Source organism: Plectrocnemia conspersa, unplaced genomic scaffold, assembly GCF_051122295.1.
Source record: "Plectrocnemia conspersa isolate PC_06_02 unplaced genomic scaffold, ASM5112229v1 ptg000006l, whole genome shotgun sequence".
Classification (NCBI taxonomy): Eukaryota; Metazoa; Arthropoda; class Insecta; order Trichoptera; family Polycentropodidae; genus Plectrocnemia; species Plectrocnemia conspersa.
The window spans coordinates 8,150,086-8,175,308 of record NW_028277170.1 but is presented as its reverse complement, the minus strand read 5'-3'; the positions used below and the strand labels follow the sequence as shown (position 1 = coordinate 8,175,308).

At 28.9% G+C, this 25,223-nt stretch overlaps 1 protein-coding gene across 1 annotated transcript in view; it reads left to right on the top strand.

Moving 5' to 3' along the window:
- The window catches only part of LOC148234156 (nephrin-like), a 296,304-nt gene that overhangs the window by 244,997 nt on the left and 26,084 nt on the right, over positions 1-25,223 (top strand). Inside the window, exons 6-9 of the mRNA XM_088188373.1 lie at positions 11,939-12,090; positions 12,815-12,959; positions 14,097-14,227; positions 24,854-25,013. Coding sequence (XP_088044499.1) covers positions 11,939-12,090; positions 12,815-12,959; positions 14,097-14,227; positions 24,854-25,013 — 588 coding nt within the window. The remainder of the gene's footprint in view (positions 1-11,938; positions 12,091-12,814; positions 12,960-14,096; positions 14,228-24,853; positions 25,014-25,223) is intronic.

The following is a 25,223-nucleotide window of genomic DNA, read 5'->3' as shown; positions in this document are numbered from 1 at the left end:
CAAAAGTTTCGAGACTAATTACCGTCAGATGCACTTAACGTTCGGCCTTTTAATGCCGAGCCCGTGCTCTCTTCACTTTGTAACGCAAAGAAAGCGTTATTTCATCTCTTATTAAAAGTTTTAATTTAAGCCGAGGGCTTGTAATGACCTAAGAAGATACAAAGAGTTGTTCGCGAGATACGTTTTTATTGCGTTCAAGATTATTCCTCAAATCAGATACGCGGTGTAATATATTTATAACGATATTCATATGTAAATGATGTCTAGTTAAAACTGGCAAGACAGTTTTAACGCTTTTTAATTTTATACAATAAAGGTCACAACTATAAATTTATAATTTTTCGATATATGCAAATAAAAAATATAAACTTTTAATAAGTGTAGCGTTGCGTGTCTAATGTTTTTACAGCATATTATTTTATTGCATTGCAAAAAAAAATTAATAAATAACTTATCAAATTTAACTGGAATTAGCTACAATGCTAATATGTTAAATAATTTTATTGCAATAATTATACTTTGATTAACTGCAAATTCGCTTAAAGCGGTAAGGCTCTACTCGACGTTAACTAATATAGTTTTAATTAAAAGTTGCCTGCATCTTAAATGGCGAACTTTTTAATTTTAGAAAACTTGCAGATATTTATAAAGGGTAAGCATTACAAATTTAAATAATATATTAACCTTATATCAATACAAATTTCATATTTTTTATTATAAGACAAAAAATATAAAGATATTGGAAATGTTATGATAGAACACTATATTTGCCTGAGGCTCCCTATTTCGTCTATCAAAGTCATGTAAGCATTATAGTAGTAATAATAGGATACTAATACTAAAATTGCTTTGCAATTTATTTCAAATATATTACCAGAAAATATTTTTATATAATAACACTAATATAGTAAACACGAAGTTATATACAATATTTTACTTTCACCATTTATTTTCGTGCTTACAATTCTGTTATTACCTACAGAATAATAAAAAAATCAATAGTGGATACATTTTAATATTTAAAAAACAACTAATAACTGAAATGTACTCATTAGTCTCAAAAACAATATGAGCTTTGAAATTTTTTCTCTATATTAAATTAAAATGTTGTTTTTATCGTTGTCTTCGATACATAAGATAGTTGGGCTAATACGCTTAATATTTTTATAGTATTTAATTGTATGAATACGACAATAGTTTTAAGTTTTTTGCATTTGTAGGCTAATATCAATATTTTCAGAGTAGTATAAAAATATAATTAAACTTTATTCTAAATTCAGGATAAATAGTATTAACGGTGTAGCTGTGAATAGTAACACTGGGCCAGCACATGTTTAAATTAGTCTGATTAATTGTTTGTATTTAAGGATTTTTTTAAATATTGCCCTAAAAGCCGCAATGGCAGCAAAGACTAAAGAGCAAAATTTCTAATACTGTAAAATTAATAATAAAAACTAATCTTGAAACACGTTTATAAGCCCAAATATTTATTTTTAAATTTATATTCTACGTTATTGCCCTGTTAGCTTTAAAGAGGCGGTAGCAAAACTTATTTACATTTATTAAAAAAAAATATTAATATTCTTGCTGATTTTAATTTTCCATCTAAAGAAATATTTATATAAGTTTTCAAAGAAAATTTGTAGTTTTTTGTGATTGGTTTAAAGTCGTAAGTACTTAAAGTAGCTGTATCGTTAGCGTACATACATAGATAAAAGCTTTTTTTATTTTGAAATATTTTTTGTATACAAGATAAAGAGAAACAGAATTATTTAAAACTTATAAATATATATACCACGTACTCCTCTATTTTTTATATCGATCAAGTCACTTTTTACTAGTCTAATAACTTGAGCGTTAGCTAGCATCTTTTTTTATACAGATATGTGTTACCTACGATATTTGCAATTTCTGTGTATTTATTTTTATCCTATTAAGGTATTTTTCATTATGAATTACCTATTTTATACTATTGAGCTTGCAAAAAACAAATGTAATATTTATTACAAGTTATATTAGTCCAACACATCTAAATATACATGTACTAAATTAATAAAAATTAAGTAACCTAAACCCGATTTCTAGACTAAAATTATCACGCATAATTTATAGAAAATAAATTGGCATCTTGCGCCTGTAAGCCATGCAAATAATATTTGATTGAAAATTAATTAAAATGATTAAAAATTGCTATTTTTATTTAATTTTATACACATTTCCTAGTTTTAAAGATAGTAGATTTTATAATGATACGTGTGGTTTGGGCGGTACTATGTGTGTTCAAATTACGTATTCCCAAACGCTATTTTGATAGGTTATTTTGGTGGGTTGAATGTCTATAGAGTTAGCTGACTTTTGATGTATGTTAATTAATTTGACGTGGTAAAACGTTGGTTTATCAATAAATTAAATATTAAATTCTAGAATATATTTTTTGCCTCATCAAAATGGTTTTTAAAACGGTACAATTATTTTCATAAACTAATTGATATTAATTTTATATCGGGTCTCATGAGTTCAATTAAATAAAATTTAAAAATAATATTTATAGTAAAAAATACATTTAAGAATGGATTATTCTTAAATAACGCCAATAATATTAATATTAGGTTTATGTATTATACATACAATATATTTTATCAATAATCATATTGAGATATGAAATATAAATATAGTGTAGTTATTTTAAACTTTTAATATAAGCAAATACTTATTCGCTTATAATTTAGTAATATAGAATAAGTTTATTAAAAACATAATTTTAATAAAAAGTGCCTGAAATATATTTCTGAAAAAATTAATTTAAGTCGTTTAATTAATTTTGTCTAGCGCTTTTTGAGAAAAGCTTTTAATTCGTGTCATTTTTTAATACCATGGCTAAATCATTTCTTTTTAAATATTACGTAGATTTTCATATATATTGCACATTTCCGGTAAAAGCATGGGCATTGTTATAAATGCACATATATATATATACTATGTGGCATGCATATGTTTCTTTGTGGATATATATATATATACGTATGAAACTATTAGATGGCCTGCAGCGCATTCAGCAGATACCAAGTCCGTGCGAAAATTCGACGATTAAGGATAACAGGACAAAGATACCCGGGAGACCGACTCGAGATCCGTTTTCGTCAGGACCAATAAAATTTTAAAGTCTTATCGCTTCGGAGATGTAATAACTTTATACTCATTGACTTTTTTTTTGAAAAAAACTTTCTCTATCTTTTCTGATATTTTTCGAGCATATGGTAAATGTTAAATTACGTTAAATATAACTTTATTACAAATATAAGTGAAGATATTTAATTTCAAAGGTTCTTTGACATTTTAAAATTTCTTAAATTTATGTTTATCATACGATAGTTTATCCGCTCAATGAGCTAAGTTGTGAAGGACGATGGTGAGAATAAACTTTTAAATATCGACTTGATTGTGTATTTTTTATAAATTGTCTTTTCAAAAGCTTCATTATTTTTTTCTATGAATCAATAAGTCTAAAGTGAAGATTTATTTTGTTTAATTTCCATAGTGAATTTATTTTTTTATATTGATTATTGAAAAGATGTAGAAATTATCCAATACATGTTACAAATTTAAATCGTCTAGATATCAAAGCTGAATTTTTGCTTTAAGTTCGTAATTTTTTAATGTTTTGTTTTTGAAATTTTCCATTAAAAGGTTTGCAAGAAATGATCCCATGGTCGCTTCTTTGATTTGTTAACAAAAATATTTATTGAAAAAAATACGGTAAATTAAGACAGCGGTTCTAAAATATGCTGGAGAGTTTTTTGATTTTTTTTTAATTTTCTGGTATTAGAATATTTGTAAAAAGTGAAGTAAAGCCAAAACTGAATATCTTCATCTTATAATTTTATTTTTTTCTAAGAAATTTTTAAAAAAGGCGAATTAGTCTATTTTTCAAAAAAGTTTCATCCTGTGATTAAAAAATTAGTGGCAATTGCCGTGCCTTCAAAATCCGTTATTAATATAAATTAAAATATCTTATAAAAAATCGAAACGATTTTTTTTAATTTTTAATTTATTTCAACTGTTTCAGAACATTTTTAACATCTGTTTTTTATGATAATTTTAACAAAGTAATATTTTTTATTTATTTATTTATAGTTGTCATTTCGAAACAATATTTCGTATCAGGCTATTTATTAAACGTAGCTGATTAGCACCATATAGTCACTCAAAAATTACATTCTCCATATTTTATTGTGGCAGCCCTATTTTCAATGCCGCAACGCAATGACTTTTCTCGCTCAAAATCAATGCTTGACTTTACATTTATGTTTTTCATTTTTCCACCTAACATTTTAATAATAATACCACTGAAATCATTCACAATGAGTCAAAATGATTTTTGAATGCTATATACAACTACCACCCTCTAGTTATGTTAAAAAAACATTCACTTTTTTTAATCGATTTTATGATTGACTTCGCGCTGTTGACATTTGGTGTACAAAACGTGAGAGGGGTTATTAATACTAGCCTAAACAAAGCCAAAACGAGAATAAATATAAAAATTTTACGAGACAACGCTCAATAACTAGACAATTATATCTTCTTTATATTTCTAAGAAACAGAATACCGTATGTATAAAAATATGTCTAAAGCTCGTTTTCAATGTATGCAATTTCTTTGGTCACTTGTAAGACTAGAGAATGTTTTGTATGTAATATAAGTGCAACCTAGGATTAAATAAAGGGACGAGTGATTGCAATCTCTCTATTGTCACGTTGCCAACAAGTTTCTAATAGTTTTCTTCTTAATTTCCATAAAGTAAAGTTAATATAAGGTATTTAATATGTAAAAGAGTAGCAAGTTTAATGGAGATTCTAATCCGTATTATGTTATCTGCGCACAAAGTTTTGGTTCTAGTGTAAAAAAATGGCATTTACCTAACGGTGGTGTAATTGGCTTTAGCGGGCATAGAGGGAAGAGCTTTGGCGAAAGTTGCAACAAGGCGAGGGGTGTGCTCATTAGCCCGAGCACAGGGAGCTTTGAGATCGTTGGAGGCTGCGAAGCGCCTTGAATCATTTTTACCTAGTAACAAAGGAAGGCGACGACGACGGCACATAACTTTATAAGAAAAGCTTTTAGGCCAGATTATTTCATTTGCACCCGAAAAGTATTACGGAACCTTCAAAACGGCCGCAAATGCAATTATATAGCCTTTTCGTGCTCTTCGCTTTATAGCGACGCGCTAAAAAGCGTTTCTTGGCCTAATAAGTATAACTTGTATCGTACACGTTAAAAAATCTATGGATCTTAACATTACCAAGTCCTAATAGGCGTGATGGTAAAAAAAATACTTCCTAAGCGCAATTATAAAATAAAGTTTGCTTATCGGGAATAAAATCAGCTTTAATGATCAAATTGAGAACACATCCTCACCCCTGCACCACAAAATTCTGATACATCGGTATTTATCCTTCATTCGTCTCAAGCGATTGTGTTTTGCCAATATATCATGACTTTGGTTTATAGATTGTAAATATTAAATTTTTGAAAGCCAAAGAAAAATCTAAATAGGAGTTGTTTCTCCTGTAAAAAAATAACACCCTTCTGGTCTAAGCTGACCCATGTAATAACCATTTAATTTTTGTGTTTAAATTATTATTTTGGACACAAATATATGTGTAATGTAGTAATACAATAGATTTGAGAACTACATTTTTATTTTTTGTTGACCAGAAGCAGCCGATAAGTTTGCAATTATTTATGTCACTCGGCTTAATCTAAACGAAAATTAAAAACTCTCAATTTAATTATAATAATAAATCTATATAGGTAAAGGGTATTTTTATTGTCATAAGTATCATGTGTCACAGATACGAAAATCGATATGAATTAAGTAAAGCAAAAATGGTAAAATCTAATGATTAGCGCATAAATTAAAAATTGCTTATAGTTATATATTACTATCAGAGCAATAGCAACCGGAAAAATATTTATTATAGCGCCCTTTTTATATTATGTTTTAAAGTAGCAAAAGACACAGGCGTTTAATTGTAAAATATATTTTATTATATTAAAATATTATAAAGAACCGAACTTTTTAATGAAATTTTACATTTGCATTTGAGATTAAATAAATTAAATTTATTTTGTATTTTCGTTAACAAAATTTGTAATAATATGAACAGAGTTTATATTTGTTGCTAATTCCCATTTTAATAAAAATATAATCAAACTTTGAATGGAATCTTGATCACTTGATGATAATAAATATTTTTTCATTAGTTTTAATCCACTAAATCTTCTTTTGGTTGAGACTAATGCTGGCATTGAGATAGCTAGTTTTATATTCGAATACGATCCTTTTATCTAAATCCCATTTGCTCAATATACTTCAATATTCTTCTAATTATATTTAAATAGAATCTTAAATCTAAAAATAGTGTTCTTCAGCAATTTCATCTGAATTTTTTTTCTGTATAAATGCTGTTTTTTAATTTTGGGTTTATATTTAATATACTAAGAAAGTCCATAACTATAATATAAGTTTGTTTTATGTTTTCTTTAAAAAGTTGTTAAATTAATTATGATGCTTTTAAATGACTCGATGTTGTTCCTGTTTAATTCATCTAGTATTAGATTCCACGGGTGCAAAAATGTAAGAAACTTATATATATATACATCTGTAAGTACAATGATTTCGCAAATAATTAAATAATATCTTTCATATTTCTCAGTATTAAATCAATGAGCACAAATTATTTATAAACTGCTTTAACTGCATTATTAAGCACCATCTCGTACTGACATATCCTTTTATATTTTTGCAATCTACTAACAGACGAAAAAAATATATTTATAAGGACCTGTATGGTTCTAAAAAATTTTGTAACATTAATAATTACGAATGCTGCGTAAACACCTTAGGAAAACATAATAAATATCATTCATGTATTATTAAAATATACCCTTATTTTTGTGGATTTGTCCACGTTTTTTTTTTTATTTCCGCTGCAATTCCTTCTTTAGTTTTCGTGTTTATCAAATCTTGTTGCTTTCTTTCGACATACATATCTCTTTATAATATTAGCTGCAGAATTAATTTTTTTATTATTCATCATAAATCTCTGATGAAAAATAGTTGGTATATAGAATTTAATATAGAATTCTATAATATTTAATTTATGGCATATTAACTTACAAATTTTATAGGACTTAAAATTATTTCACAAGGGTTTTCTTACATTAGACAACTGTCAAAATCCTATAATATTTTCGACTTTTCAAAATAGTTATCATATAGTAATTGAGTTTTAGAGAATTTCTATGATTGGGTTTAAGTGTTATCTCTCAAAATTACTTGAAGAAGTTACAAATAAAATAGACGATGAGCAGTTTATGGCATCTCTATCTTTATATTGTAATAAAAAAATCATTTTGAATTTTTAGGAAATATATAGATATTTTCTAGAAATGTATACACCGGCCATTAACAGTATGATATAATTTCAGAACGGAGGTAACGCCCCTTGCACCATTGCGCCCTTGGTATTTGTCCTGATGCCAATACACTGAGTTGTAATTTAATTTAAATAAAATAATTCATATAAGTAGCAAAAGTTGCTACAATAACGATAAAATTAACGTAAAAAAATGCTTTATATGTACACTTTTTTAACAGTACCTTTATTCTATGGCACTTGAACTTTGTATGTTTGTATTTAATTCAGATTCCTTATTAAAAATCTATAATTTCCATCAGTATAAATATACCTATTGACCGGCATCGGCACAATATGACGTCACAACCACAAGATCTTTTGTGCATTGCGCGTCATTAGTTAAAAGCTAAAACAAAAAATATTGGCCATTGCAGAGCGTGTGTTCGTACCTTGTGTTTGCCGGCGTTGCGTCCCTAGTATGGAAATGCTGACTCTACTGACGTCGCGTTTTCAGCTGATATGAAATTTATTCAAAAAATCCGGTCTAGGTGGCAGTCAACTGCCTCCTTTTTTTGCCGGCTTCAATTTTAAGGTTCGATTGATGACCCACCCTCGCCTCTACTATATCACCCTTTTATTGCCCACGCCGAAAAAATGCACACTACAGAAATTGCCTCATACCTCTGTACGATATGTGCATATTAAAAAAAATCACCCTCATATCTGAATATTAACTCCGACCCTGTGCGACCCCAACGCACGTGTTCAAATATTGTGCTTATAAAATATTTTATATCCTTTACTTGTAGTGTGTATATTCAATATACAGAATGGCCCAAAAAACAAACAATATATTGCTAGTGCTAATAACAAGCATTACCTGCATAGTATTTTAAATTTTAATTGGAATCGATGAGTTCTTAGTCAAGTGGTGCTTATGTCGAGTGCTGATATGAACAAGTATGGTGTTTTTTATACATTGCAGTCAATTTTATTTGTCTAGTAATTCTGACGAATTTTTTTAGTACAGATATAATGTATCATCACACGATAAATATAATGCTTTGCCATCTTATTCGATAACAAAATAATTCAATCGCCACAAACGACATTTAATTATTTTTTTTCACTGACTGATTGTCGCTATGCGTCATGATGGCCAATATACAAACAATACTTATACAATTAAATATTAAAAAAACACTTATTATTTATCTGTAAAATAGATGAGCATTTCATAACTATCGACTTTTCCCAGCACTATCGCCGTAAGAGCGTTTTTAAGCACTGATACAGCAACGGTCAAGAATAAGGGACGCGATCGAGGCTCTCTAGAGCACTACTAAGTCGCCGAGCATTGACTTCCCATTAAGTAGAGTTCCACTATAACACATTTTGGGAGTTTAAAAGTGTAAAATCTATTCTTAGCTTGCAAGATGAATTAAAATAGAGAGATTGAGTTAGTTTTTTTAATCCATGATTAGACTAATAGTCGCATAATTATATTTTACCTCATTATAAACAACTTCTTTATTATTGCAAATGACTTTTTATAAGCAAAACCATAGTGGTCGCTTTTTAAATTTGGATAAAAAATACAAATAAAAGTACTATTTGTTGCACGAGAAGATGGCAGTGAAATAAAATAGTTTATACGGTAATAAGCGCTGATGGCTTTCGAAAATATCTCTTCAAATTCTTAGGTGTTTCAAAATGACAATTTCGCTTTTTAACTACAATTATTTAGATATTGTATAATATGGTATATTTATATTATATTAATATAATAATTGATACCTACAATATATTTAGTATAATATATATTTATGTTATATTACCATTATTAATTTGCACAGACAAAGCATAAAAGTCAAGATTTTCCATGAAAATTAAGTTAAATTTAAACATCAATCGGTTATTTTGAGCCACTTTGTATAAAAATATATTTTCTTAAAGATCATGTTTTTGGTTTTATTGACGTACGAAATTATGCGAATAAGTTGATAAACAGTTTTTGGGTAGCGATAAAGATTATAATATATAAACAGCTTTTATCACATTTTTATATATTTATTTATTCATCTATAAACCCCTTTGGCGTCATAAATACAGAGTGACGAAGCAAAAGCGTTATTTTTTTATTATAAAATACACTTTTTTTCCTCGTTATTAACATAACCTAAACATGTTTCACTGACCATTCTTAAGACCAGAAAAGACGCTATTTAATCTTCACTGACATTTTTATTGCTTCCTTATGATACTAATTAATGTTTTATATCTAATAATAATTCTCCCTAGACGACTAAGATATGCGACTAGAATACATGTTTTTTGATCGCCAAGGTCAAATGAAAGTAATTAGATATTGTTTTTAAATGTTTATATACTGATAGATTGCCTTTCTTTACAGACTGCACTAACTGTGGCTAACTGGATAAGCAATACATTTTTTTTGAAAAAAGCGTTAATTGGGCTATAATGAGCACATATTTAAAACCTTTATATAATAACATAAATTTAAGATGTATCAAAACGAACCAACTAGGATTGATATAATTACAAATTATTTATATCAACACATTTTACACTTTAAATAGACAGCTATGTCTAATGAAAAGGAAAAATATACAAACCAAGAGTGTTTTGCATTTTATGCAAAAAAAAAACAATTTAAAAAGTGTTATGTTTTTTTGCTTTCATACTTTAATAAATTATAAGAAGTTTTCTGTATAAAAAAAAATTAAATCTCGACAATAATTTTTTGTCGGAAATTGCTGCTTAAAAAATCCAAAAAGTTTGCCACCTCTGAATTACGTAGTCTTGTCTGTGTGTAAAAAATATTGTATGTGCTATTTCGCAGAACAATCTGTCGATTCAATAAAACCTTCCTTTGAAAAAATTGGATTAATAAATGCAAACTCGATCAAATCAATTTCAAATAACGGTCCAAGTTCCGACTGCTTGCTCCATTAATCAAATATGCTTGACAATTCAGTTGAATATATTACTTTATTGATGAATGACTGTGACTTGCATTAATATGCAGTGCCGCATATTAAAATTATGAAGCGCATGCTAATTTCCACAAATTCTATTAAAAAATATATAACAACTATGTATAATGTAAATAACTAGAAAATAATCATATTACATTAAATAAGGAATAATAAATTTCTGGTATACTACACCTTTACTATATTAATTTACTAAGAACTAGTTAGAAAAAAATTAAGATTTGTACTAAAAAAAATATAGTTTTTTGGTATTAAAGATTAATTCATTTTTTTACATTATGTGTGGAAAATGATATCGGTTAGGTGTCCATAATTAGAATACAGTGTAATCGGTGTAATTTCCACTCAAATGTTGTCTTTCAACTCATGTGAAGTCTGTGATGTGTTGATATAGACACATAAAAAAGTCTGAAGGCGTCAGATCAGACAATATCGGCGGCCATCTCAAGTCACTGTTTTTTGAGATAACACGATTCTGAATTTTTTTCTGTAACAATTGCATTGTGCTAATGAGTTGTGTGTGTCTAGCTCAAACCATATGTCATTGTTGTGATCTACTCACGAGAGTGGAAAGATTATTCTACACCATGTATTTAATGAACATTGGAGGAGATTTTAGGGATTATGTGTGCCCAAAATCTGCAGTTTTAAACTCTATCAAATTTTCGGTATGTATGTATTTTTTTTCATATACACAATAAATCTTAAGATTTGATGTTTAATTCAATAGATAAAAAATAATAAATTTTGCAACGCCAATATATTGAAGATTATTTTTAATTAAAAATAATATGTTCTTTAAATAAAATTTTATTGTACAAATTTATGATTTGAAAAATATTCGTTTACAGTTGTAGTTAAGAAAATAAATTGTGTAGTTTTCTTTTGAATGCGCCACTAAAAGAAATTCCTGCACTATAATTGCCTTTTTTCTTTGTGGTTCTTAATGGCAACGCTTAATAATATAGGTGGTTTTAATTTAAGGAAGTAAACTAAGCACCTTATATAATGTAAGTAAAAGAAAAGGATAATAAAAAATACGATAGATAAATTAATAATTGAAGTACACACATTAAGCTTAAATTCTAAAACCATTGAAATGTGCAACATGTGCTTTGGTAATTTGCACTTATATTTAGCCAATGATCTGAAAATGTTTCAGAACAGCTCATGCGCCTCTTGCGTTCGATACTCATGTGTACGATTAACCACCCACCCCCTCTCGCTCTCTCTCTCTCTCAATACTTCATAATTAATAATAAATTTCTCTAGCATTCTAAAAAGATGCAGTGTAAAATTTAGGTTTTTAAATTATTTTAAATCACTTCATCAAGCTAAACTTTTGTGTATCTATGAAAGGATAATACATTAGCGCCGACACAATTTTCGCCCTAATATGATACGTCGGATAAATTATTTGTAATATTTTATTGGCAAGAGTACACTTTTGCGTCTCAAACGTTTAATGCGTCTCATCAAATTTTTCTTTTTGTTTCTAGTACGTCCATTGTGGGTGAGACTCAGGGGTGAGAACCGACCCCTGTCGGCCAATCACACGTACGAGCTGGAATGCGAAGTTGTCGGAGCTCGTCCGCCTCCGACCATCAGCTGGTGGAAAGGCAGCCATTCGTTGAAAAATATCAAAGACACGGTAAGGGTTTCGTTATGTTTGAAAACGATTTTCAAATTCAACGAACGCTAAACACTCGTGCCTTGCCGAGGCGCATAGGGATTAGTTGCTTCAAATCCTCTTTTAATTTGATGTCTCGAAACAACGAGACTTACCTGACTAAAATTAGAACACGTTGCTACCTTTGACAATCCTCACCCTAGCTATTAAACGCGATTATACTCGATTGCCCTTGTGTTTAATTGACTTAAAGTTGTTTTGAACTGATTCAGTCGAAAACAGTATTTTAGCACAAATTATTTATTTTAAGTTTAACTTAACTTTACCACTAATAATCTAATTAAATGCACTATTCGCATTCAAACTAATTTGTTTAAAATTGTATTTTTTAATAGTCCGTTAACTATGGTATTTACTATGTGAATCAAAGCCTCTAATAAAATATACAAATGCGATTTAAAAAATAATCGATGGGTAGTAAAATGTTTTAAATTATTTAAAGAAAAATAATCATTTAAAAGTGATATTTACGTTTCATTAAAATAAATATTTTTAGAGTATTTAATTATTAATACAATGTAATATATATTTTGTTGTGAGATGTTAACAGAGTTTATCTGTTCTCTATCACATATAATCGTTCGAAAAGAACCATAGGCGACTGTGGATGTTTGCGACACATCATACAACTCTCGTGTATCGTCGGGATAATTTTAATTAGTGGTTTTCCATGTATTGATCGCAGACATCCTCCGATGGCAACGTGACTGTAAGCGTGCTGACATTCACTCCCACCACCGCCGACAGTGGCAAGTTTCTGTCGTGCAGAGGGGTGCAGAGCCTCATCCCCGACAGCGGTCTCGAGGACGGATGGAAGCTTGACATACAACGTGAGTAAACACACCAACAATAATATAAACACAAACACAGTTAGACCCACCCCTACATACTTATTAGAATCTCACATCTAGACATGTTTTCACAAAATTTATAATCCGTCGCCGACTGAATTTATAATAGGTTAAGTAACAAATCATCGCGATAAATTAAATTTTATTTATTAATATATTTCGTTAATATCTGCATTTAACTTAACAAGTTTTATACAACATAATTAAAATATCAAAATTCTTTCGGATACAAATACTTCATAAAACAATGTGATACATATTATAATATGATGAGCATTGGTGTATGCTATACAATTTCAAATGTTGACAACATTGCTGCAATGCTTCACATTTCACACCAAAAACCTCAGATTTGTTTCGCTTTATAAGATATTTTGATCACGTAAAAGTTTGAATTAAATTTAAGTTTGAGTTAGGTTCTTGGAAATTTAGTCTCAATGGATCGCTTCACGTAGGGAACACATGCATCTAGCTAAAATAGTTTTACAAAAACAACGATTCCTTTCTGTATGAGAAAATCCGGACTTGTCAACTCGCATATAGCGACACTAAAATCAACTTTGCGTCGAATTTTGAAACTAGACTCAAGATTGTGCCATCTGCAATACATTTAATGTGACTATTCTGGTGTTTCATATCCTGCAGCGCATATTTTACACTTCTTGATTTGTTTAATGGGTTTATCTCAAAAGTCTTGCTCACTCAAATAAACCAGCCACAATAACCCAACTTAAGGCGAATATTCGTCAACAGACAGTTAAAATACCACGCGCTTTCAAACCTAGGTGCCAGACTCGAGGAATGTCAATGGCGGGGTGGTACATATTTAGACGAAATTATTTCAAGACATGATTTTCCCAGTTGGGGTTTTGCAGCGATATCTTTAGAAAAAATATTTTCACATAGTAAGCTGCATCAAGATCATCGATAAAACAATATAAAATATATATTTAAATATGTTTTTGTTAACTATTCGATACTCAAATAGTTTCAAACAACCAATAATACATCTTTGAATAACACTATACATACACACACACATGAATGTTATATATTTAAGCCATCTATATTTATTATAATGTTGTTTTATTTATTATAACTATCTTTTGACATCAGACAAGCCAATAGTGAACCTTGAGCTTGGGTCCAACCTTAACACTACAATAATCAAAGAAAACGCCGACGTGTACCTGGAGTGCAACATCAAATCCAACCCCTGGGTATACCAGATAGAGTGGCACTTCAACGTAAGTAAAACTGATCACCCCGTATTAAATAATATTCGAATATCCATCCGTCTCGGATAAGTGGCTTTCCTTGTATCTTCGGACTTGGTTCGTGACTTTAGTCAAGTGGACTGGAGTCCCACAGGAGAGACGAAAATCGCGAATAATAATATCCAATGTGATAGAGATAGATAAAAAATGAATGAAATTTTGTTTGCTTTTGCTACTTACATTGACAACAGTAGATATTAGCTCAAATCTTGAGTGTCATCCGCTTTGACAACGGTTTTCGCTTAAGCACTCACTGAGCGATATTCGAATATTGTTTAAGGCAAACTCATATCAAAATTTACTTTTGTTATAACGTGTATTGTGTTCTTTATACGAATGTACATATACATACAATCTTGCTTGCGAAAATATAAACATGTTTTTTGTTTGTTTATATTGTGTGTATACATAATATATGAATGTTGGATTAATAATGAAATTTATGCTATCTGAGTGAAGTTCAGTGATGAATGGTCGTATGTGACATAATTAAGTCTCGACGAGAAGTGGCAAAGGTACTTGTAGTACACTACATACAACTTATGTCTTGTGTTCAAATCACAAATAATCGAACTATATTCAAATCACTAAATAATCAAGTGTTAACGACTAGATTGAGCTATTCGCAATTATTGTTAAATTTATTTCTGTATTTATTGTATACAATATTATTAAGAAATGTATCATATATACTCATTATTAACGCTTTTCAATAACACTTCAACTATATATGTTAATATCTCTGTAATTTCAATATGATCAATCTTCAAAACAGTATTTCTAGTAAATATTCAGTATAAGAAATAATATGAATTAAAACATCAAATTTCAATTCAGTATTAAAAAATTCCAAATCTAAAAAAGTCGGTTTTTTATAAATAAAAAAGGTTATTTACAATATATTTACTTTTCCTTTAAATCCGGAGTATATAATTTTTCATATCTTCTGCACCCCATCGCCTGACAAAACAGTGTCAAGGGCCGCATTTATAATTTAATATTTATGTTTGTCTCCACTGTAACCCACATTAGCAATGGTTCGATTATAACTTTATTTTTTACACAAAAAACTATTAGATATTTTTCTCAATGTGAACACTGCACTTCTTTTTATTATCAGTCCATTAATATCTGATTTATTGATTAAGATGCTAAGATTATTTTAAAGATAATTGTCTAAAATTTATATTATAATTTTAAACATACTTTTAAACTGTATGATATTTTTTTTAATATAAAACATCAGTAATTCTTCAAATTACATATCTTATTTTAAATCTATCCAATATATCTGCGTGTTTGCAGACAATATGTCGATGTCAATTAAAATTACAGTAGTAAGTATACTGAAATTAAATTAAAAAGTCATGTAATAAAACAGCAGTTGTATTTTAATTATCTTTGTGCAGACAGTGTTTTAAAGTGAATTATGTTATTGTTACTATTCTCAAATACTCACAATTTTGCTCTATTATCAAATGCCGACCCTGTTTGAAGCATTAAATTTATAAACTGATATTTATCTTGGAGTGCTTTTTAATTAATGACTTAATTTCTTCGTAGGTTTGTTATTGTGTGCGTGTACATGTATATGAGAGGGAGAAGCGATGTAGCGTTTACTTCGTTGTCTCGCTTTCTCTTTTAAGGACAGTCGCTGATTCGTCAACGCTGGTATTCGTCATTAAAGTGCAGTGTGGCACAGAAGTTCGATCTACTCTAGTGATTTATTTTAAATAATTTTGTGTTGATATTGGTTTAACCCATATATGCCCACTGTCCCATGGGTAGGTCACTGAACTCGTGCCACTGTTTTTTATTTATAAATGAAATTTTAAGAGAACAAAATTTCTTGAGCATATCTGGGTTAATTGATATCAAGGCTTCAAATATACACTGTAAGTTATTCGTTCTCTTACCCGTGGATTAATATATTTCAAATATTTTTCCATTAATCCGTACGTTGTTGGCTTTTTTACACTATTCTCTGTAAGGCTTAAAAAGTTATTATTCATATCTTTGCGCAAATGATAATTTTTTAATTTATTCAATGGACTCTAACGATTTAGTAGAGTCGTCGAGCCATTAAACAATCTGCGAATAATTTCTTTCCCCATTTTATATATTTTTGCTTTTGAAGAATAGCTAAAGACTTCATTATTTTTTTGACTAGTGAAAGATTTTGAATTTTGCAAATATTTAATTAATGACATCAATGTCTGGTTTCTTCGATTATATAATATATATTTAATTGTCCGTTGAAATTTCCATCTTAACTTAGATGTATGTATGTTAAATAAACATATATTTTCTTTTAAAATAAAAAAATTAACTATTCTGAGCGAAATTGTTTTGAGCCACACAGTTCACGCACACAATAACTAACCGGAATCCTTATCCCGAGCGTACTCTACCACATTTTTAAGATTTTATTTTTATTTTTTATCCACTTTTAAGCTTATAAACTAAAATTATTTATTAAATAATTAGTTTTATTTTAATTTTTGACTTTGATGAAATTTATTTAAAAAAAGTTACCTGATTATTTTCACCCAATGACAGGGTGCAGGATCATCCATAATGATCCAGCCCAAGTGCCTTTTCATCGAAGGGATTAAAAACAATTCAGGATGATTTTGTAATCTGTCATATATACCGTCCCGTTGATAAAATGTATACTTCCCTATCTGAAATACGAAAGGCATCCACAGACCACTTGGATATCAGAATTTTGCACAGTTGGCTGGATACAATAATCACGGTATTTTTCACTCCTTTGACGACGAACATAAGTGCTCTATCTGACCCGATTTTATTTTATGCCAAATGGTCCATTCCATGCGCTTCTATCGCATTTTTTGTTATACGGCGGAAGAGACATTCATCTCTGAGTTGCCTACGAGTTGTGTCTATACTAATTTATTTATTTTTTATATCATTGAGCTTGCTGGTAATATGTATCACTGTTTTACTCCAGATTTGTTTAACCTGTTTCAATGTTTTTTTTTTGTTAAAGTATTTGAACTGTGGATTAGTTACAATCAAGAGTGCGAAATTTGTCTTGTCGAAGAATTGACGAATAAACAATGATATTCTTATTTTGATTTTACTTTAATTACGAGCGATTCGGCATTATAGCTATTAAAAATATTTTTTCCGCGAAAGCTGCCAGTCAAATGATTAGGTAACTACTAGAAAATAATGGAGACTTACCCGTCAATGAACCCAAAAAAGCAAGCGATAACGGAAATATGTTATTTTTTTACGATTTCGAGAAGTGATTTTTGACGACTTTTTTGCACACGACTGTTTATTTATATGTATATAGTAATAATTTTCCTTTCTTGTATAAATAAAATCGTTCTAAGTAAAAGAGTCGAATTCTAAGCAAAGCGTAATGAAATGAGATAAAAAGCGTAGTACATACCGCACTTTTCTAAATATAATACCATGCGAAAAAATGGAAAAATATATGACCACAACCATTTTTCCGACACCCAGTATATACTTTGTTATTTCTATGTAAAGAGAATAAAATTAATATTTTTGGACATACTACGAATATGTTTTAATTTCCGGCCATGGGGAGCATGAAGAAAGAAAAAGAGCAAAATTAAACGCTTGCCACGTTGGGTTTGTTGCTGACCCTATCCCGTACTACGGGTCACACACGACTTGTATAATGGCACGCTATAAATTCTATACAAGGTGGCGAAAGAATAAAACGATATTTTTAATCCTAATTTTTCTTGGGCCTCTAGTTTATATTATAAAGCTTGCGTAAAATAAATATATATGAATAATATATTCTTTCATTCTTAAAACATATGTCTCACTGGCGATAATAAATTATTTTAAAACATATTCGCATATTTCATGCCGATATTGCTATTGGATTTAGATATTAGTGGTCAAATTTTACATAGATAGGAACTGTGATAAGACATTTGTAATAAATATCGATAAAAGATTTACGTTTTATTGTAAATTTAATAATTTATTTCCATATGAAAGAAAAAAACAGCAACGTTCAAACTATGTTCTTCATTTGCTCTCAGAAAAAATAAAAAACAATTTTTGAAAAGAATCATTACTTAATGATCAGGCCGACAAAAAAGCTCCAAAACAGGCCCATTAAAAATATATAGTGATAGTATGGTAGTATTGTAGGAACATTATCATTGATCGTTACTTTAACCGACTCTTTTACAGCAAAATCTTATTACAGGGAAATTTAAACCATGCATATTAAATTCGCCATAAAATATACTTAATTATTAAACAGACACTGAGTGATATTGCTTTATGATAATACGAGACCTCATCCTTTATTAATTACTATTACAAAATGAAACAAAGTAGGATGAGATATTTTGCACTATCCCATTAATTTTCTCTTCCTTTACCCTAAATATTATTACATTTTTAAATAGCTATTTTTATTTCTTCGATTTACGAAAATAATTAATTAGAGTGTTATTAAAAAGACCTAATTGATTTTTACATAGATTTTAACAAACAAGGAATTGATTCATTGTTAATCGATTTTAATAAGCCATATTTCTATTATTAAAACTGCACTAAAAAAAAATTATATTCAACTACACATTTTATTCAAGTGAATTTTGTAATTGGCAGTTTTTTTATAAAAATCTGCTTTGTTTTTTTTCCAATGAATTTATATTTTTTACGTGGCGTTTTATTTTATATATAAGACGCTTAATTTGTATTTGTGATTAATTTGCTTTGAAATCAAATTATTTAATCTTTGCGATAAAAAAGCGCATATTTTTATTACAAGTTACAATGTAATAAGTATTTGCAGTTTATAACGTTTTTTAACATGATCCTAAAAATTACCGACCAAAGAGAAAAAATCTCATAAAAAAATTATAAACTCTCGTTAAATACAAAATACGATTACAATTTCGGCCGCAGCTGGAAAGTAATTTGTAAAGTTCGACTTCACTATGTTTCCGAGTTAAGCAAAGAATTACTTTTGCGGTGGTTGGGTTTAAATTTGCCACTAAGGTTATATTGCATAACCGCTCTGCAAGAAATTTACAATTGAAATGTAGTATTTCGTTGCTAAGGCGGTCTATCATATTAATTATTCACGATAGATATCCGCAAGTTTCAATTATGCACCGACCGAATTTGTACAGTGAGTCTAACTATCTCAACTAGCTGGCAATAAATTGATTTACAATACATCAATGACTATGATAACACAATATCTTATTTAAATTAAATCATAATTGTATTTAATACTTACAAATAAGGCTGCAAAGCTTATTTTTCTTCCATCATCAAAATAACGTATTTTTAATTGTATTGTTCGATAAACACAACAACAAATTAGATTAGTGTCGCTAGACACAATTTAATAATTTTTATAGGCATATTAAGGAGCAAGGATATTTATTGATATAATTTAAATTATATAATCGTGACTTAGCTTCAGGATGGTTAGAAAAATGAATAATACATTGTGATTTTATAAAACACAAAAAATATAATACATAGTAAAAAAGAGAAATAATAAAAAATATTAAAATGAAATGACACGAACCGAACCAGATCAACGTAGTTGACATTAAATAGTAAAGTAGTCGAATGACAACAGTCATAGACGAATCAGCTAGTACGGACATCTTGGCTATAACAGTCAGCAAAAAAGGACGCGATATAAATTAACCTATAAAATAAATGCTTCAGATGCTGAGATTATGTTACAGAGTAAAGATCCGAAAATGTTCATAACCAAGATACAAATTATTCAACATAAAACATTGCTTATGATCAGTGTTAAAGGATACGATTTAACTATGATTTATCAAAATAAAATATGAATTCCTGACATTATAGAATATTATAGATTTAAAAAAATACTTTTACAATTTAACGACTTTATATATTACATTTATAACATTTTGTTATGCATTTACAAGACAAAAATGTAAATAAATGTAGGAATTCGTATTCACAGTCAATAATACACGCTTTGGAAAATATTTCCACTGAATATTAAAGTAGATTTTTATACAAAGAAAGATATATTTAACTTGAAACAACTTATCCAATCCAATTTCAATACCAGCGCCACCTGCAAACACAAGACTTTAATAAACTGGATGCAGTCATATCAAAAATGCAGCATCCTGAACCGCGACGGAATAAATCGCAGCGAGAATTTTAAAAGCGGATAAAGAGATGAGAGAAAAATACACAAAGCCTCACATATGCATACATACGTCGATATATACATATGTATATAAAAACAGAAAAGAGAGAAAAACTCTAATGCGATTCGTCTTCCTTCGTGGTTGTACCGTTGCCATCCATCACAGTCAATATCCTTGAAATCCGCTACCATGACAGCTGTCTTATTCCGAATGCTACATACTTCTTTAATCAACCCCCACCACTCATTATTGAGAGGAGGAGTTGCAAATCAACCTGGATTTTTTACCAAGAGAATATATGTATAAGAATATAGATTTGCGATTACCAAACATAAATGGGGCTTTGCAGTTAGTATTTATGATTTTCCATAGTTTAACGAACAGCGTTTGCGATTGAAAAATTACCAATAAATATTAAAAGTTAAATCTTAAACATTTCATTACAGATTTAACTATTAATATTTAAAATTTAAAGCATTTTAACTCTATGGTAGATTTACGCCTGGATTTGTTAGTAAACGTTTTGTAAAAAAAAATTCTAAATACTTTTTGACATTGTTAAAGTTTATCGATCAATAAACGTTTTCTTGTAAATTCTTAATATTCATCAAAAATCTAAGCAACTATAGCTTAAGCTTGAAAAACTTTAAGTCACGCAGAGCATAACGGAAACGGCAGTACTACCTACCGAGTAAAACCCAATTTGAACCTAACATTTTACCTTTACTTTGCAAATGTTCTTTGTATATTAAATAAATTGTATTACACATGTAATTACACAAACGAGGGTACATTTTATTTGTAGGACAAAATGACTTTCGCACAATCTCTGTGTATGCAATATCTTCGTTGCAAATTTAATTTAAGCCTTTCCATTATATTTTTATGATAGCCACAGCTTTGTGTCTTCTGAATCCCATTTTTTTACTATTTTTCTTGCCGTTTGTTATAAAATAAGTGGCTTGTTGCTTACATTTCAGCAGTCATTCGGAATACGAACTAAAAATACGTGAAGGTCTCGCAAAGCAACTGGGTAGTTGTGATTTGTTTTTCTCTTTCCTGATTTAGATATTTGTGTGGCATATGCACTGAACTGTTATAACGTCTGATTCAGTCCTTATGGATTCAATACAAATATATACTTTCTTAGAATTGGATAAATGATTGTACGTTGTTTAACATTAATTATTTATTTTAATGTGAATAAACGTAAAAAAAATATTTTACCGATAACTGTTTTCTATTTAACAATTAAGTTATTATAAAGCTTTTAAAGTAGTTCACAATAATATTAAAAACGCCAAGAATAATAATAAATCTAAAGCTGCTTTAAATATTTCAATAATTGTATTAAAGTTGCTTGATTTATTTACAAGATTTATGATTAATATAATAATTTAAATATTTAGAAATCAAATGGAAATAACAAGAAATCCTAAGCAAAGATTTTTTAAATAAAATTAGCCAAATTCGAATATGCAGCTAAATTTATATTTTTCATGTGTTCAATTGCGAAGGAGTTCTGTATCTATTAGGGCAGGGTTTCACAAACGTTTTCAGCGACGGAACACTTGGCAAATCCGAAATTTTTTAGGTTGCGTAATTCATATTAGTATATTTTTTTTTATGTTTGTTTTAAATCAGAGTCATTAACTAAATCAATTAAATTCTCATAATTCCTTGCGCTTAAGCCCACTGCTTTAACTGTCGCGGAAAATGGATTGCTAACCCAGGAATCGTCTTTACTAGTTTACGGAAAATATTCCGAAAGAGTTGTTTTCAAGTTATATAGGTGTTCTAAAAATCCTTGTGATACTTCTTTATCAACATGAAAATTCAATTCATTTAAACATACATATAAGACAGAAAAACAATCAAAATGATTAAATTCAACTGAAAAAATCCAAAATTATATTTTTTTATCAAAAAATTCAACAACAATAATTTTTTATCAAACAACACCGACTTATGAAACTTTTTCCTCCAGAATTTATAAACATCAATGTTGAATATTTAGTACATATTTTTACGCTTTTTTATCAGATGTATGAACAAATTTTATGTATTAGCATGACTAACAATTTTTTAATTTACTCCAAATTTTTGTGAAATATTTATTTAGGCTCCGCGGAACACCTATTTTATATTCGTTCACCAGTGTTTCGCGAGTCCCATGTATTAGGGGATGCTAAAAACGTTATTTAAAATTGAAACCCAAAATATAACTTTTAAACGAATGCTACAAATTTTAAAAAACAAATATTAGTCGCGATTCCTTATTGTGCTAAAAATAATTGGCCATAATTGGACTCGTCTAATGTTATCTAGCAAATTTACTAAGGAATATAACATCCAAGAAGTTTAATAACTTATCTCAAAAAAACATTTAAATCAGGTAATAACTCTATTTGGCAGTGAAAGATTTAACCCAAAAATTCAAATTTTTGTGTTAAATTTCTACACAAGATCATTCGACAAATTCATCAAGAGCTTATTATTCAAGTTCTATTCTTGACAATTTAATTTTATCTGATAACGAAACATTTATCAATACCAATTTTAGATGGGGTGAATTAAGGCTTTACTTCGGACGCAGTTTTTTCTTCGCATGGCTCTGTAATGGAATTTGATTTTTCTTAATGTAATGAGGTTCTTATGATAAAAAAATCAGTAAAATGCCTTGATATTTATTAAATATAATATGAGAAGCTATACTACACTTCCAGTTTTTATATATATTTTTAATATTTTGTGCTTTCCATAAAATTTAGATATCAATATTTTTTTATTAATAAAGAAGCATAATATATAGGTACGTTTATTGTGTGTTGAACCCTTTCAACAAATATTTGAGAAGCGTTAACCGATTATTTGTGTTTGTGAATGTAGTCATGTGTGAATCTAAGATTTGGTTATACCTTGTTGATATTGGTTAGATACATAAATGATCGTGTATACACATTATATATCAAACATACTATATTTATATTTATCGTGTATTGTATATTGTGTATATATACATATATAAATGTATATAACAAGCGTTTATTTATTTTTATTTTTACCATAGAAAATATATGTGTAAAAGCGAACCGTTGCATGATTGCTGTGTAAGTGATTAAAACGTGCTAATTAAATTTGGCTATAATGAAAATGTTGTGTAAATGCGTTTGGACTATCAATATGTAGCAACTGCGTACTGTGAGTTAATATTGTCATGTGTGCTATTTCATTCTGTGGAAATGTATTTTTTATGTATACAATGAGTTAAATTACCCATGTGTGTAAATAATACCAAATCCATTATTTGAATTAAGCTCTGCTTAATTTTATTCATTGCATTTGAATGGTAGTCCAATTATGTCCGATTCCATTAATATCCACAAGGTGCATATTGAATAACTGATATCTTTAATTCGTATCATGTGATTTATAGCAATTTTTATGATCAAATTTGCACTTTTTACATATATTAAAAATTGTATAAATGGTGCCTGAAAGCAATTTTCAAGCTCTCGTTATAATTAAATAACTATATGTGGATAACAAATTAATATAAATTCTTACAGTACATATAGTCTTAAGTATCATAACTCTAAAGTCATAAGCAAAAAGATTAAACATATTTTTTTTCTTAGCCACTGTATAACAAACTTACCATTTATATTGCACAATTATTTTCTATAAGGTTTCTTAATTTAAAAACGGATTTTTCTGTTAATTATTTAACGTTTAATAGCATAGATGAAATTTATTTAATTCATTTAATAAATTATATTTACGCTTTTTAAAGTAGAAAAAATAAAGTTTTGATTGCTCAGTATTTTTTATGTAGTATTTTTATTTATGTTAGATTTATTGACTAAATTATTTTATTCATACGTAAAATTATGCAATTGAAATTTCTTTCTTATTTCGGCTGCGATTCTCCAGCCATGGTCACGAGTTATCAGTAACTTACGTAAGTTACGGATAATTTGTGATCGTGATTATTTATAATCTACAACTTAATACTTTAATTAGGCAAAAAAAATATTTTTATGCGTTTTGTAAGAAAATAAGATGATATAAATAGCAATTATTTTTGTGGTAAGTCTGCTTTTACGGTGCAATTGCGAGAGAAAAATATTATTGTAATGTTCAAATAATTTATATCTACCAGTTTCTTCAATCTGCCTATCATTATAATTTAGGACCACAATCAAACTCAAGCGTATATTTAACCTCCCATAACCGAAATTCCTACTCCTAAGATGACCTACGTCAAAGCAGTAGATTGGATTTGGTACCCTTTACCTTTGACTTGACGTACTGCTCTCTGCACAATACGTACCCACCCACAGGGCTAATTAAGCCTTAATCAACATTCGAGCGACTATACTAAAAGTTACGTATGTATGGTTCGGTTACACAGGACAAGCAGCTCTACAACAACGCGGCTGAAGGCACCCTAGTAAGCAACCAGAGCCTGGTGTTGCAGAGTGTGACCAGAAGTCGCTCCGGAAACTACACGTGCATTGCCAGCAACAGGGAAGGAGATGGAGAGAGCAACACCATCTCGCTAGACGTAAAACGTACGATTTTTTTATCTTATTTTTTGCGTGTAACATCTTTGCTATTTAATACCTAATTTGCGTCACGAATGCTCTTTTTCTTGACACTATCAAACTTAGTATGAAATCTATTACGCTAAGCGATAGCACCATCTTGAGCAATGTTGACATTTTTTTTCGTATTGAGCATTATATGCTGAAATGAATATATTAAAAATGCCTAAGTCGATT